Genomic DNA, 15,547 nt, shown 5'->3' with positions numbered 1-15,547 from the left:
GGCAAAGACTAATAGAGTTTTGCCAAGAAAATGCACTGGTCATAGCAAACACCCTCTTCCAACAATACAAGAGAAGACTCTACACATGGACATCACCAAATGGTCAACACCAAAATCAGATTGATTATGTTCTTTGCAGCCAAAGATGGAGAAGCTCTATACAGTCAACAAAAACAAGACCAGGAGCTGACTGTGGCTCAGATCATGAACTCCTTATTGCCAAATTCAGACTTAAATTGAAGAAAGCAGGGAAAACCACTAGACCTTTCAGGTATGACCTAAATCAAATCCCTTATGATTATACAGTGGAAGTGAGAAATAGATTTAAGGGCCTAGATCTGGTAGAATGAGTGCCTGATGAACTATGGACAGGTTCGTGACATTGTACAGGAGACAGGGATCAAGACCATCCCCATGGAAAAGATAAGCAAAAAAGCAAAATGGCTGTCTGGGGAGGACTTACAAATAGCTGTGTAAAGAAGAGAAGCGAAAATCAAAGGAGAAAAGGAAAGATATAAGCATCTGAATGCAGAGTTCCAAAGAATAGGAAGAAAAGATAAGAAAGCCTTCCTCAGCGATCAACACAAAGAAATAGAGGAAAACAACAGAATGGGAAAGACTAGAGATCTCTTCAAGAAATAAACCCTTAGCCACACTTAATCTCAGTGGGATTCCTGTCCCTTTCATTCAGGGACTCCTTGGCCATGATAAGTCCACCTAGTTCTTTTCTCACAACTGTAACTTCTAACTAGCCTTTCTCTTCTTCTATGACCCTGCAAGTCCCTGCTACTCAAAGTACAGTGCTAGGAAAAGAGCATCTTCACCTGGGAGCTTTTTTCTTTTTTTAATTTTTATTGGCATATAGTTGATTTATATTATCGTGTTACTTTCTTGTGAAGTGAAGTGAAGTCGCTCAGTCGTGTGTGACTCTTTGCGACCCCATGGACTGTAGCCTACCAGGCGCCTCAGTCCATGGAATTTTCCAGGCAGGAGTACTGGAGTGGGTTGCCATTTCCTTCTCCAGGGGATCTTCCCAACCCAGGGATTGAACCTGGGTCTCCCACATTGCAGGCAGACGGCTTTACTGTCTGAGCCATCAGGGAAGCCCTTTCTTTTAGAGATGAAGAATCTTAGGTTCAACTCAGAAACTTCTATATTTTAGCCAGGTGGGAGGAGCTGCTGCCTAGTATGTATATAAAAGTTTGAGAAACATTGTCCTTCTGTCATTAAGGGAGCTAATAATTATTTCTATGTTTAAAAATTTTTGATATCATCATTTTAAAAAATTCAACTAAAAAGTTCCAAAAGTACCACCCCACCCCCTATATCCTCACCTTAGATTCTAACGAAAGTCAGATGCATTCAGTGAAAACGTTCATGCCAGTCTACCTCAATCAGAATCACTGGGGGAATTTTATTCCAGAGTCCATCTCAGACCAAATAAACCACTTTATGTAGGGTCAGACTGGTTACACTAAAGTAAAAATAACCTGTTTCAAAGAAATCTAAACCATATAATTTTCCAAACCTTGTCACAGGAACTGGATAGTACACTATGGGCTGCACAAGTAAGTATAGCCATGTCTTAGGAATGGGGGTTCCAGTAGAGGACGGAAATATTCAGGATACAGGGTGAGTGTAGGCAGTATAGCATTCAAGACCCCAATGGGGTAAGAGAAGAAGTTAGATAGAGGGGATGGGAAAGGAAGCTGAAAAGAGTCCTCCATGACAGTCATCTAGATTTGCTGGAGGTAGCTGACCTTTACCATCTGAGCCACCAGGGAAGCCCACTTCCCTGGTGGCTCAGATGATAAAGCATCTGCCTACAATGTGGGAGACCTGGGTTTGATCCTCTGGAGAAGAAAATGGCAACCCACTCCAGTATTCTTGCCTGGAAAGTCCCATGGATAGAGGAGCAATGGTAGGCTACAGTCCATGGGGTCACAAAGAGTTGGACACAACTGAGCAACCTCACTTTCTTTTTGACTTTCACTTTCAGCTGACCTTAGGTTAAAGGGACAAGCTAGTAAAAGTTATGCTTAAAGCTCTTCAAGCCAGGCTACAGCAGTATGGAAACCAAGAACTTCCAAATGTACAAGCTGGGTTTAGAAAAGGCAGAGCAACCAGAAATGAAATTGCAAACATTCCCTGGATCATAGAGAAAGCAAGGGAATTCCAGAAAAAAAAAAAAAAATCTACTTCTGCTTTATTGACTACACTAAAGCCTTACAAGCACAACAAACTCTGGAAAATTCTTAAAGAGACGGGAGTACTAGACCACCTTACCTTTATGCAGGTCAAGAAGCAACATACAAACTTGTACGCAGGTCAAGACGCAACAATTAGAACTGGATATGGAACAATAGACTGGTTCCAAACTGGCAAAGCAGTACATCAAGGCTGTATTGTCATCTTGCTTATTTAACTTACATGCAGAGTACATCATGTGAAATGCCAGGCTGGATGATTCACAAGCTGCAGTCAGGATTTTTGGGAGAAATATCAACCTCAGATATGCAGATAATATCACTCTAATGGCAGAAAGTGAAGAGGAATTAAACAGCCTTGTGATGAGACTGAAAGAGAAGAGTGAAAATGCTGGCTTGAAACTCAACATTCAAAAACCTAAGATCATGGCATCTGGTCTCAATACTTCATGGCAAATAGAAGGGGAAAAAGTGGAAGCAGTGACAGATTTTAGTTTCTTGGTCCCCAAAATCACTTCGGATGGTGACTATAAGCATGAAATTCAGACACTTGCTCCTTGGAAGGAAAGGCATGACAAACCTAGATAGCATATTAAAAAACAGAGGTATCACCTTGTCAATAAAGGTCTGTATAGTCAAAGCTATGGTTTTTCCATATGGTAGTTATGTAAAGATGAGAGAATTGAATCATAAAGAAGGTTTAGAACTAAAGAACTTATGCTTTCATACTGTGGTGCTGGAGAAGACTTTTGAGAGTCCCTTGAACTGCAAGGAGATCAAACCAGTCAATTCTAAAAGAAATCAACCCTGAATATTCATTGGAAAGACTGATGATGAAGTTCCAATGCTTTGGCCACCTGATGCAAAAAGCTGACTCAGTGGAAAAAACCCTGATGCTGGGAAAGATTGAAGGCAAAAGGATAAGAAAGTGGCAGAGGATGAGATGGTTAGATAGCATCACCAACTCAATGGACATTAGTTTGAGCAAACTCAGGGATATAGTGAAGGACAGGGAAGCCTGGCGTGCTGCAGTCCATGTGGTTGCAAAGAGTCAGAGTCATAACTTAGTGACAACAACAGCAACAATGAAAAGGGACATAAGTAAGTCAAAGTGCCTACACCAGAGACTACTCATGTGTAGAATTTCCCCAAACACTCTCTTCATTAGCAGTATGCCTGATCTCAAACACCTACCCAATGTCTTTGTCCAAACATGACGACAAAGATCTTCTTTGGCAAGACAGACTGTGGGACTTGACAACTCTAGCACCACAAGTCCCAAGACATCTTTATGCCCCTTAAACTTCTGGGGCTTAAGAAATTTAAATAATAAAAGTAGTTTGACCCAAGTTTTACTGATGTGTATCTCAATTTGATGATGGAAATATGCCCAGAGCTGCCTAGGAGTCAAAAATATATTTGAGCACGCACTTGTAAATTTCTTATCATAATAAAAGTATCATGATAACCATATTCTCTAGGTAATCTGCTTATAGAACTCCCTTCCCTTGACTCCCTCTAACTGTCCTTAATTGACTCACATAATTTTTCAACAGTCAGTTTCTCTCCTATGCTCAGAGTCTTAGATGTTAAAGGCAATTTTGTATCTGGCTGCTGAATCAAATGCAGAAAAGAAAAAAAAAAAACAAGTACATAGTTAATGAGGAGAGGCCATAGCTAATATGACTTAAAATTACATCACTATTGCAGAGAGACAAACTCTTTCCTGATGGCATTTCCTTTTTTTTCTTAACTTTTCACAGTCAACAGCAAATTTTATAGTACTTTTTCTATCAGTCCTGAAACCAATCAAACCTTCTTTACACCATAATTATTCTGGTTTAGAGGGACTAAGAACACACAGGACATCTTGAAAGTATGTCCATCTTTTACCAAGAGTAATGTTATAGCAGGTTCGAGAATCCCTGCTCATTTAATGAAACAAAAATTACCAGAATGACACACACAGAGGAAAGAAGAAACACCCAGAAAGAATACAATAAATACCAAGGCATTTGGTACAAGTTGTTTAAAAGGAGAGAGGTCTTATTAGAATAGTGAATTTTTCTCTCCTTCTTTTCTTCCTGTAACCGATAAAAAGAATGGAGTAGAGAGATCAGATGCCCTGAGAAGCTACAATCATCTTAATGACCACCATATAAATTCTTAAAGACTTAACAGTTTTCAACATTTTCACTGCTTAAAACTGCACAGTGAGGCCATGAAGGCTTTACTCTGTGACAAGGCTGAGAAACCCACAGCCTCAGCACACCTGTGCCAATAAATATTCTCTCCCTGCCTTCCCACCATACACATGTCAATTGCTTTCCCCATCAGTCCTTTTCCTCACCCATATTCTGCTGGTTATCAGCAGAAGTTGAGCTGATGGAAATCAACTTTGCCCTTTAAACGTGCTGTCAGTTCCAGACCAGGGGCTTTGGGCCCGGCTTAGCTCAGGAGCATCCGTCACTCCTCACTCCCACCTCTGGGTAGTTAATTAATACACCTACAAAGGCTTTAAGATTCCTTTTGCTGGGATATTTTTAGGCTTGAGACATTTAAGAACAAGCTAGTCTTTCTCCACATTCACTTCATTCTTCTACTACTTAATTTTTTCTGTATCTTTGACCCTTAGCACTTCTGGCTCTTGGGTGGATTTCACACAATTCCTTTCCAAGTATAAGCGGAAACATTCCAGTTGGTTCCCCTGTCCTGCCACCAAAATCTGAATTTTCTTCAGATTTGTCCCTGAGGTGACCCTAGAAGAATCCTCAACCTTCAAACTTTTAACCTGTATCTCCTGAGAAGATGCAGAGTAGATCAGCAGGCCCAAGACTGATTACTACAGCCACCATTCTATTTAGTACTGACATACAATCATTATATAGTGATAGAGCAATTATAATCTGATCTAATGGAAGGGTCACAGGCTTTGGAATCAAAGAGACCTGGCTATCACCAAATTTGCCATATGCATAACTTTGGAAAAGTTAATTTCCTGCATCTCAATTTTCCTTTCTGTTGGAGACACTAATGCCTGCTTCATAGCATTACTAGGAGAATTAAACAAAATAATCTTTATAAAGGGCTTAATGCTGAACCTGGAATAGCTAAGATACTCAATAAATCTTAAACTATATTTTGATCTGTGTATATCAGACCAAACATAAATTTTATAAATATGTTCATGCATCATCTAAATTTCCATGTTTAGATGAGGGCTTTTGTTCACATGAAACTTCTATCCTGGTGGAATCTAGAGGAACAAACTATCTCACAAGTCAGGCAGAGCATAAAAAGGACTTAATAATTCAGCCTTTCTCCCAGCTTCTACTCAGTTGTGTTTATGTTAATCAATGGAAGCAGCATGTGATGGAGAACATGAAGAAAAATGAGTTTCACCACGGCCTTAGTAATGGCATAACAATTATCTAAAGTAGTCACTTTGATCCAAGGATGACCATTATATGTTATGGCCAGAGAGAATTGTACTTTTAATACTCTGATTCAAAGGCAGAGTTTGTAGTCAGCAAGGCAATCAACACATTTTTTTAAATAGATAAAACTGTTTCCCAAAGTCTGGGTGCTCACATTAAGAAAAATCACCTCAAAAATATCTTAAAAGATAATGAATTCCTCAGCTGCCTTATTCATATTTACAAATAAAATAGCATCACCCCCAAACTACTGCACATTTCCATACAGATAGATAAACAGATAATTTCAAAAGGCAGAAGAATGTCTTCCATGAGGTCATCAAGAGGATTATAAAACATGTGATCATCCTTGTCAAAACAAATGTGGAAACGTACTTATTTGGTATGCATTAAGCACAAGTTCTTAAAGCAATGCAACTTGCTGGGCACCTCTTGGGGAGCACTAATGCACTCCTCACTTTCAGAGGCATAAAGACCAATATAATTGCAACACAAATCCATCCAGTTGGTACCTAACCTCCCAAAGTAAATATTGTACAGTAAGTTTTCAACTTGCCATCACTTTTACAGGTTACAATCAAGGATACAAAATGATGCTCTGGTGATGTAAAAAGTAATAGATTAGAGTCACATTTGACAGCAGCTGGGGAACATAGACTGCACTTGAGCACCATAAAGCCTGGAGTCCTCACACATGGAGATCTCTTCACAATGCAGGTGACACAGAAGATTGAGAAAACATACTGCAGGAGTACTTCACTGCTGTATTTTTAATTTTTGCTATTTAAAACAATTCAGCATGCAGATATGATTTCAAAATATTACAAATACTTATGTATGAAATTAGCTGAATTTTACCTAATTCTCCTGATACTGTCTCCTGACCTTCTTATGTAGAATATAGGAAAATAAAATCACCCGCAATCTTATATTCCAGTACAATAATGTGATTTGTGATAACAGAAATGATTTTTTTTAAGATTTATTCTACTGAACCCATTTTAAATTATAATACACCACCTGTGTTCCAGTATCTCTTAGTTCCAAAGCACTTTTTACTTGTCTCCACTAAAGTTTTAGTGGTTTCTTTGTATTTGGAGTTAGATTAGTCCTTTTTCCTGTGTACCAGATTACCCTATTCCTTTTACAATCTTAAAAATGAATGTAATTATTTTAACTACAGTGAGTTTACAAATAAAAGCCTTACCCCTAAATATAATATGATTCCATAGAACATAAATCTCCAGAAAAAGCATCGTCGAAGGGCATTTATGAGTTTGGGATTTTTCTTTGAAGCCAGTTCTCTGTCCCATTCTCTGCAAAAGAATAAAAAGTGGGACCAGTAAGTTGCATGTGCAAATATTTGAATTCTCTATTTCCCTTAACATAGTTTTATTCACACAAGTACATCCATGGAGATTAACCCAAGTGACCAGAGAGACAAAAACTTGTGGGGGAGCTTCCAACACTATCTCAGGCAGATATTTGGCTGAATTCAATGCTCCACCATACACTAATTTTCAAGGAGTTGACTTCATGACAAGTCCACATTATATATGCTAAAGAAATGTTCTGGGATTCTAAAAATCAATGAATGTGAGAGTTGGATAAATAAAATACAACTCTTATGAATACACATAACCATGCTTGGAACAAGGTGAAAAATAAATACTTAATTTTTTCCTTTACGTCTTATTCTTTATCTATTTGTAACTGTAGTGGATTGTACAAAATTTTGCTATAAAACCAAAAACAAGGTTAAAAGTCAGGTGGATTTTTCTGTGATTTAACATTAGAAAAACTTATTATTTGGATTTTGTTTTTAAATGTAGGAGTATGGAACAAATATCATCAAATGTCACTTTCATATAAAAGTCTTTGGAAAATTGGGATATAATCAAATTCTGTATTTTCTGGTAGAACAGAAATTTAAAAGTATGAAAAATGGTTGGTATTAAATAAATGTTGCTTTTTCTTTAAATACTATACATCCATAACCTGATTATATTTAAGGTTTTGCCATTACTTTCTGTTAATAAAAACCTTCTTCTTTCCAAGTGGTTAAAATATATCCCTAAATGTTACCCTTCATCTTCCTTTTTATACTGTACAGAGATGAGAAATTTCACAGGAAAGAACTATATAAAGATTCTGCATTTTTTCAACAGCTATTCTCATCACTGGCTTTCTCTAGTAGCTCAATGGTAGAGAACCTGCCTGCCAAAGTTGGAGACTCGAGTTCAATCCCTGGGTTGCGAATAACCCCTGGGGAAGGAAATGGCAATTCACTCCAGTATTCTTGCCTGGGAAATCCCATGGACAGAGGAGCCTGGTGGGTTACAATCCATGGGGTTGCAAAAGAGTCAGATGCAACTGAACAACAAATTCTCATTACTATCCATCTACCTTTATTAGAGGTGTTCTAAGTTATTCCAAAGGAAGCTCACACATCTGAGATATGAAGGCAGATTTGGCAATCATGGGCATTGTACATGGACACTCGCTTTCCTGAGAAGCTTACTATCTATCATGCCTAAACTCTATGCCATCCATCTATCTGCTCACACTCTTTCCACTCCTTACTCACACACAGTACTTGCCTCCCTTCCATGTCATGCAGTGATTCACAACAGGGTAAGAAGCAAAATATGGAGGCAGAATCTGCCTCTTTCAAAGGAAGAATGAGTCGGATGAGAAAACCAGGAAGACAGGTGGTACATAAACCAAAGAAACGATTTCAAGGTGGGAAGAAGTGGTCAACCCTGAAGTCATGGTAGGAAGATGTCATTATATTTCATATTAAGAGACCTCTGGTGAACATGGTCAACATCATTTTAATAACATGGTAAACACAAAAATTATAGTCAGGGAGCTGGGATGTAAAGGAAAGGAGGAGAAGTGGAGAAACCAGGAGAGCAGAGAATATTAACAATGAAAAAAATTTAAAAAAAAAAAAAGAATGGGGTAGCGATCTGAGGGGGAAAACAAAGCTGCAGAATTTTTTTTAGTGGATGGGACTTGTACTCCTGGAACATGAAGGAATTGGCAGTGAGGGTAGATGCTGTGTTAGACCCAGTAAGCATTCTGAACACCAAGAGCTGAATCACAAGGGAAGAAATTTTATACTTAGCAAGTACGTAGCTGAGTTATACTCATGAAATGGATGTGTGGTTTGCACACAGGAGAGTTACACAGAGTTCAAATCCAAGGTCACAAACTGAGCCAGATGGACCAATTTACTTCAACTGCAGGGTAACTGCCTGAGGGCCTTTGTCACAAATCAGTTTTCGAAATATGAGGCAGGGTCACTTTCCAAGGGTGTAGTGGAAACAGTGACTGACTTTATTTTTGGGGGCTCCAAAATCACTGTAGATGGTGATTGCAGTCATGAAATTAAGACACTTACTCCTTGGAAGGAAAGTTATGACCAACCTAGACAGCAGAGTTGGACACAACTGAAGCGACCTAGTAGCAGCAGCAGACAGCATATTAAAAAGCAGAGACATTACTTTGTTAACAAAGGTCCATCTAGTCAAGGCTATGGTTTTTCCAGTAGTCATGATTGGATGTGAGAGTGGGACTATAAAGAAAGCTGAACGCAGAAGAATTGATGCTTTTGAACTGTGGCGTTAGAGAAGACTCTTGAGAGTCCTTTGGACTGCCAGATCCAACCAGTCCAACCTAAAGGAAATCAGCCCTGGGTATTCATTGGAAGGACTGATGTTGAAGCTGAAAATGCAATATTTTGGCCACCTGATGCGAAGAGCTGACTCATTTGAAAAGACCCTGATGCTGGGAAAGATTGAAGGCAGGAGGAGAAGGGGATGACAGAGGATGAGATGGCTGGATGGCATCACCGACTCAGTGGACATGAGTTTGGGTAAACTCTGGCAGTTGATGATGGACAGGGAGGCCTGGTGTGCTGCAGTTCATGGGGTCGCAAAGAGTCAGACATGACTGACTGACTGAACTGAACTGAGAGTTACAAAGTACCATAAGTGTATGTTACTCTTCCAAAATGTTTGAATAAACTCTAAGTAACAACTTTTATTTAAAAAAAAAATACATAAGAGAAGAAAGAAGAAATACCCCCCAAAGACAAAAATATTAATAGGGTTTATGGACTTATGCTGGCACACAGCTGTTGAATTGGAAAAAAGTGGGTACATTTGATATGAAGACAATGAAAACTGAGGAGAAAAAAATGTTAGACCAGATAATACTACAAATTCAGGTATATGTCCTCTATTCAGCCACAGATAAAAATAAACCTGGAGTAAACAGGTTTTGAGTAGCCTAGTCCTACTGTGATTAATCTTTTGTTCAGCATCCATTTAGAACTTAGATATTCACTATCTACTAGATTATTTTGAACTTGCTGATAAAACTACAATGTATTATGTTTATATATTTTATCCCTGCAGCAGTGTTACAGGTTTTTGCATAATGTCAGCCATTTCACATTCAATCATCATTTATTCATTCAACAAATATTTACTAAGCACCTACTAACATGGCCCTACATGTCCTCAGGTTCCACATCTGTAGATTCAACCAACGGGGGAAGGAAAATATTCACCAAAAAAAATTTTTCAAAAAGTTTCAAAGAGCAAAACTTGAATTTTTCATGTGCTGGCAACTATTACATAAAATTCACATTTTATTAGGCATTATAAGTAATCTAGAGAGATAATCATGATGGTGTGATCACTCATCTAGAGCCAGACATTCTGGAATGTGAAGTCAAGTGGGCCTTAGAAAGCATCACTACGAACAAAGCTAGTGGAGGTGACAGAATTCCAGTTGAGCTATTTCAAATCCTGAAAGATGATGCTGTGAAAGTGCTGCATTCAATATGCCAGCACATTTGGAAAACTCAGCAGTGGCCACAGGGCTGGAAAAGGTCAGGTTTCATTCCAATCTCAAAGAAAGGCAATGCCAAAGAAAGCTCAAACTACCACATAATTGCACTCATCTCACATGCTAGTAAAGTAATGCTTAAAATTCTCTAAGCCAGACTTCAGCAATACGTGAACCATGAACTTCCTGATGTTCAAACTGGTTTTAGAAAAGGCAGAGGAACCAGAGACCAAATTGCCAACATCTGCTGGATCATCGAAAAAGCAAGAGAGTTCCAGAAAAACATCTATTTCTGCTTCATTGACTATGCCAAAGCCTTTGACTGTGTGGATCACAATCAACTGTGGAAAATTCTTCAAGAGATGGGAATACCAGACCACCTGATCTGCCTCTTGAGAAACCTATATGCAGGTCAGGAAGCAACAGTTAGAACTGGACATGGAACAACAGACTGGTTCCAAATAGGAAAAGTAGTACGTCAAGGCTGTATATTGTCACCCTGCTTATTTAACTTATATGCAGAGTACATCATGAGAAACGCTGGGCTGGAAGAAGCACAAGCTGGAATCAAGATTGCCGGGAGAAATATCAATAACCTCAGATATGCAGATGACACCACCCTTATGGCAGAAGGTGAAGAGGAACTCAAAAGCTTCTTGATGAAAGTGAAAGTAGAGAGTGAAAAAGTTGGCTTAAAGCTCAACATTCAGAAAACGAAGATCATGGCATCCAGTCCCATCACTTCATGGGAAATAGACGGGGAAACAGTGGAAACAATGTCAGACTTTCTTTTTTTTGGGCTCCAAAATCACTGCAGATGGTGACTGCAGCCATGAAATTAAAAGATGCTTACTCCTTGGAAGGAAAGTTATGACCAACCTAGATAGAATATTCAAAAGCAGAGACATTACTTTGCCAACAAAGGTCCGTCTGGTCAAGGCTATGGTTTTTCCTGTGGTCATGTATGGATGTGAGAGTTGGACTGTGAAGAAGGCTGAGCACCAAAGAACTGATGCTTTTGAACTGTGGTGTTGGAGAAGACTCTTGAGAGTCCAAGGGAGACTGCAAGGAGATCCAACCAGTCTATTCTGAAGATCAGCCCTGGGATTTCTTTGGAGGGAATGATGCTAAAGCTGAAACTCCAGTACTTTGGCCACCTCATGTGAAGAGTTGACTCATTGGAAAAGACTGATGCTGGGAGGGATTGCGGGCAGGAGGAGAAGGGGACGACAGAGGATGAGATGGCTGGATGGCATCACTGACTCGATGGACGTGAGTCTGAGTGAACTCCGGGAGTTGGTGATGGACTGGGAGGCCTGGCGTGCTGTGATTCATGGGGTTGAAGAGTCGGACACAACTGAGCGACTGAACTGAACTGAACTGAACTGAAAGTAAATATATGTAGGTTATTTGCATATAATATAACATTTGGTATAAGGGACTTGAGCATCCATAAAGTTTGGTATCCATAGGGGATCTACCGAGGGACAGACTCTATTCTAGACTTTATTCTGTTTATTTATCATAACCAGAACGAACCAAACAAAAACAAAAAACAAAAGTAATACTGCCTTAATGGCACTTAAATATACTAAGTGCTCAATAATAGAAGCTGGTGCTTGATCTTGGAAATGTGAATCTGCTACTTCCACTATCCTAATTCTTTGAATAAAACCAAGAAACAATAAGGCTAAACACCTTATTTGCCTTGAAACTTCAAAAGAAATTCAATGAGTTTAATGAAAATAAACGAATTATAAGTCTACTCGACTATTTTATTTTGGTGCTGTTAAAAAGTAGTTGCTTCTCTTTCTTTTTTGCCAAGTCCCTTTCCCTTTCCCCCTCATCTGGTATCAGATCCTGTACTGCTGGCACAAGACTCTGTCCAGCTCATTCACAGATTGTTGTTGGTCCAAGAAGTAAGCATGTGACTCAAAAGTTTCTGGGATTTTTCACTTTTGGAAAAAAGACTCTTTCCTCAGTGGTCTGTAAAGACATGAAAAAAGCGTTCTGAGGACCACTGCATGGAGGAAGCCAATCTGAGACAATAAAACCAGTTCCTGGTTCCACTGAGTCCCTAACGGCAGTTCTGTCCCTAAGCTTTTACACAGATAGACTACATGAGTCAATACATTTCCTCTTTTTATTTACTTAAGCTACTTGATTGGATTCCCGTCACTAGCAACCAAAAGGATTGTAACCAATACCCTTTAAAAAGAAGACTTCTTTACAATGGGAAACACTGTTTTTGGGGAAGCTGGGAGTATGGACCCAAGTTTGAACCAGAGCTCAGCCATTTATTAGCTGGAAAATTTATCTCTCTGAGCCTCAATTTGCTCTTCTATAAGATAGAGATAATGATACTTTCCTTCCAGAGAGGCTAAGAGGAGATACCATACCTGGCATTCAACATGTGCTCAAAAATATGAAACTTCTACATATTCTTGACATCCAACTGCCTTTACCCTAAGATTTCTGAGTATGCATATCTGTAATCACGATTTAAGATTCTAGAGGCAAATATACACAACTTGCTTCATAAAGATGTTGTTCCGGTCTTCACAAAATCCACTTAATGTTCTTTAAGTGACAGATAGCTTCTCAGAATTCAAATATGTATTTTTCAAAAAATAAAAAAGATCTTTTCCCAGGGAAATGGTTTTCTTTCATCCCTTCTATGGTTAATTCTTAATTGATCAAGACTTCATCAAGAAAATAGGACGTTCCTATTATAAATACCCCATTTTAAGAATTAGGCCCTCCAATAGTAGTTCTCTAGTCTCTAATAATATTAATTTCTCTCTTCAACTAATAAACAATGTTCATGAACATACCTTTCCAATTTTTCAGATAGATTGTCAGCAGAATCAGAAGAAGAGATATGGTATATGTCTGACAATTCCAAGCGCTGTCTGTATCCTTTCTTCAAAATTGGTCTGGTCCAGCTAAAATAAAGAGAGGAGAAACAGATATAACTGTTAACTTGATCTCCAATGTAGACTTGAAATCAGATAAAGTTTCAAATTTTCTAGCATGTGGAAAAGAGCCGCGCATAAATATGAGAATAAAGTAAGGCATCTTCTATGAATATCAGAGATTCATATCTCACAGAACTCAACTGTATAAAACATCAACACCTCTGAACTGACATGACTATAGCTTTTTCTAAAAGGATTAGGAATGGTGGTAGAATCTTTCCCAGAGAGGAAAAAAAAGAAAACTGCTAAACATTCTATACTAAAAGTATAAAAATCTGAAAGGAAGGGCGGGAAGGAGAGAGGTGGGAAGAAATTTCCCTAAAATAACCAGATATTAAAAGTTTATAGTTTGTTGAAGTCCAGCCTCTACAAAATGATCTATGAATGATAAGACAGACACTCAAACAACACCCAACATTTCATAGTACAAACTCCTCAGCAATGTGCTATTTGTGGAATGAACTAACTGTAGCTGGAGGGCTAATGAGTAGTGTGTGTCAATTTGTTGACTTAATCATCACCCCTGAATGACGGTGGGGATCATAATTTTCTTGTGTTTGTCTCCTCATCTTACAACAGTTACGCACTTCGGCCCGCTACATATCTAATAAATAACAATTTATGATGGAAGCTGGCCTGGTAAATGATTAGGCAGGATTCTGCAGTTATTTTCAAGTACACGTTTCTAACTATTGTGAATAAGGCAAAATAATCTTCACAGAGAGGCTTTCCAGGTGGCTCAGTAGTAAAGAATCTGCCTGCCAATACAGGAGATATGGGTTTAATCCCTGGGTGGAGAAGATTCCCTGGAGAAGGAAATGGAAACTCACTCCACTCTCCTTGTCTGAGGAACCCAATGGACAGAGGAGCCTGATGGGCTACAGTCCATGGGGTTGCAAAGAGTCAGACACAACCTAGCAAATAAACAACAACAACAATCTTCACAGAGGTGAGAAAATCTAAAAACAAAACAAAGAAAAGGGAAAACAAAGAGGAAGGAGGGAGGGGCAGGAAAACTGTTAAATTATGTACAAAAAGAGACTTCTAAATGAAAGTTGTTGAGCAAATGAGACCTTTCTCATGTGAAATGTCATGTATTTATTAACAAAATGAATTGAAGTTGAAATTAGTGATTCTCTGGAATCAAGATTGCTGGGAGAAATATCAATAACCTCAGATATGCAGATGACACCACCCTTATGGCAGAGAGTGAAGAGGAACTAAAAAGCCTCTTGATGAAAGTGAAAGAGGAGAGTGAAAAAGTTGGCTTAAAGCTCAACATTCAGAAAACGAAGATCATGGCATCTGGTCCCATCACTTCATGGGAAATAGATGGGGAAAAGGTGGAAACAGTGTCAGACTTTATTTTTCTGGGCTCCAAAATCACTGCAGATGGTGACTGCAGCCATGAAATTAAAAGACGCTTACTCCTTGGAAGAAAAGTTATGACCAACCTAGATAGCATATCAAAAAGCAGAGACATTACTTTGCCAACAAAGTCCATTTAGTCAATGCTATGGTTTTTCCAGTGGTCGTGTATGAATGTGAGAGTGGACTGTGAAGAAAGCTGAGTGCTGAAGAATTGATGCTTTTGAACTGTGGTGTTGGAGAAGACTCTTGAGAGTCCCTTGGACTGCAAGGAGATCCAACCAGTCCATTCTAAAGGAGATCAGTCCTGGATGTTCTTTGGAAGGACTGATGCTAAAGCTGAAACTCCAGTACTTTGGCCACCTCATGTGAAGAGTTGACTTACTGGAAAAGACTCTGATGCTGGGAAGGATTGGGGGCAGGAGGAGAAGGGGACAACAGAGGATGAGATGGTTGGATGGCATCACTGACTCGATGGACATGAGTTTGAGTGAGCTCCGGGAGTTGGTGATGGACAGGGAGGCCTGGCGTGCTGTGATTCATGGGGTCGCAAAGAGTCGGACATGACTGAGCGACTGAACTGAATTGAACATATGTTTTTACTCTTACTATCTTTCTTTTCTTCAGAGAGTTCTAAAGTTCGGTGTCACTGAGAATTTGGTAATATCAAGGCATGTCACCCATCAAAAATTAAAAG

At 39.0% G+C, this 15,547-nt stretch overlaps 1 protein-coding gene across 2 annotated transcripts in view; it reads right to left on the bottom strand.

Annotated features, from left to right (window-relative positions):
• CFTR (cystic fibrosis transmembrane conductance regulator) overlaps positions 1-15,547 on the bottom strand; it is a 215,098-nt gene that overhangs the window by 160,742 nt on the left and 38,809 nt on the right. For both annotated transcript variants that reach the window (XM_027539612.1, XM_027539613.1), the window contains exons 2-3: positions 13,339-13,449; positions 6,852-6,960 (exon numbers count right to left, since the gene is read on the bottom strand). In XM_027539612.1, the coding sequence (XP_027395413.1) occupies positions 6,852-6,960; positions 13,339-13,449 (220 nt within the window). The remainder of the gene's footprint in view (positions 1-6,851; positions 6,961-13,338; positions 13,450-15,547) is intronic.

The sequence above is a fragment of the Bos indicus x Bos taurus genome, chromosome 4 (assembly GCF_003369695.1).
Source record: "Bos indicus x Bos taurus breed Angus x Brahman F1 hybrid chromosome 4, Bos_hybrid_MaternalHap_v2.0, whole genome shotgun sequence".
Lineage (NCBI taxonomy): Eukaryota > Metazoa > Chordata > Mammalia > Artiodactyla > Bovidae > Bos > Bos indicus x Bos taurus.
The sequence above is the reverse complement of the archived record's forward strand: the minus strand, read 5'-3'. Positions and strand labels throughout refer to the sequence as shown.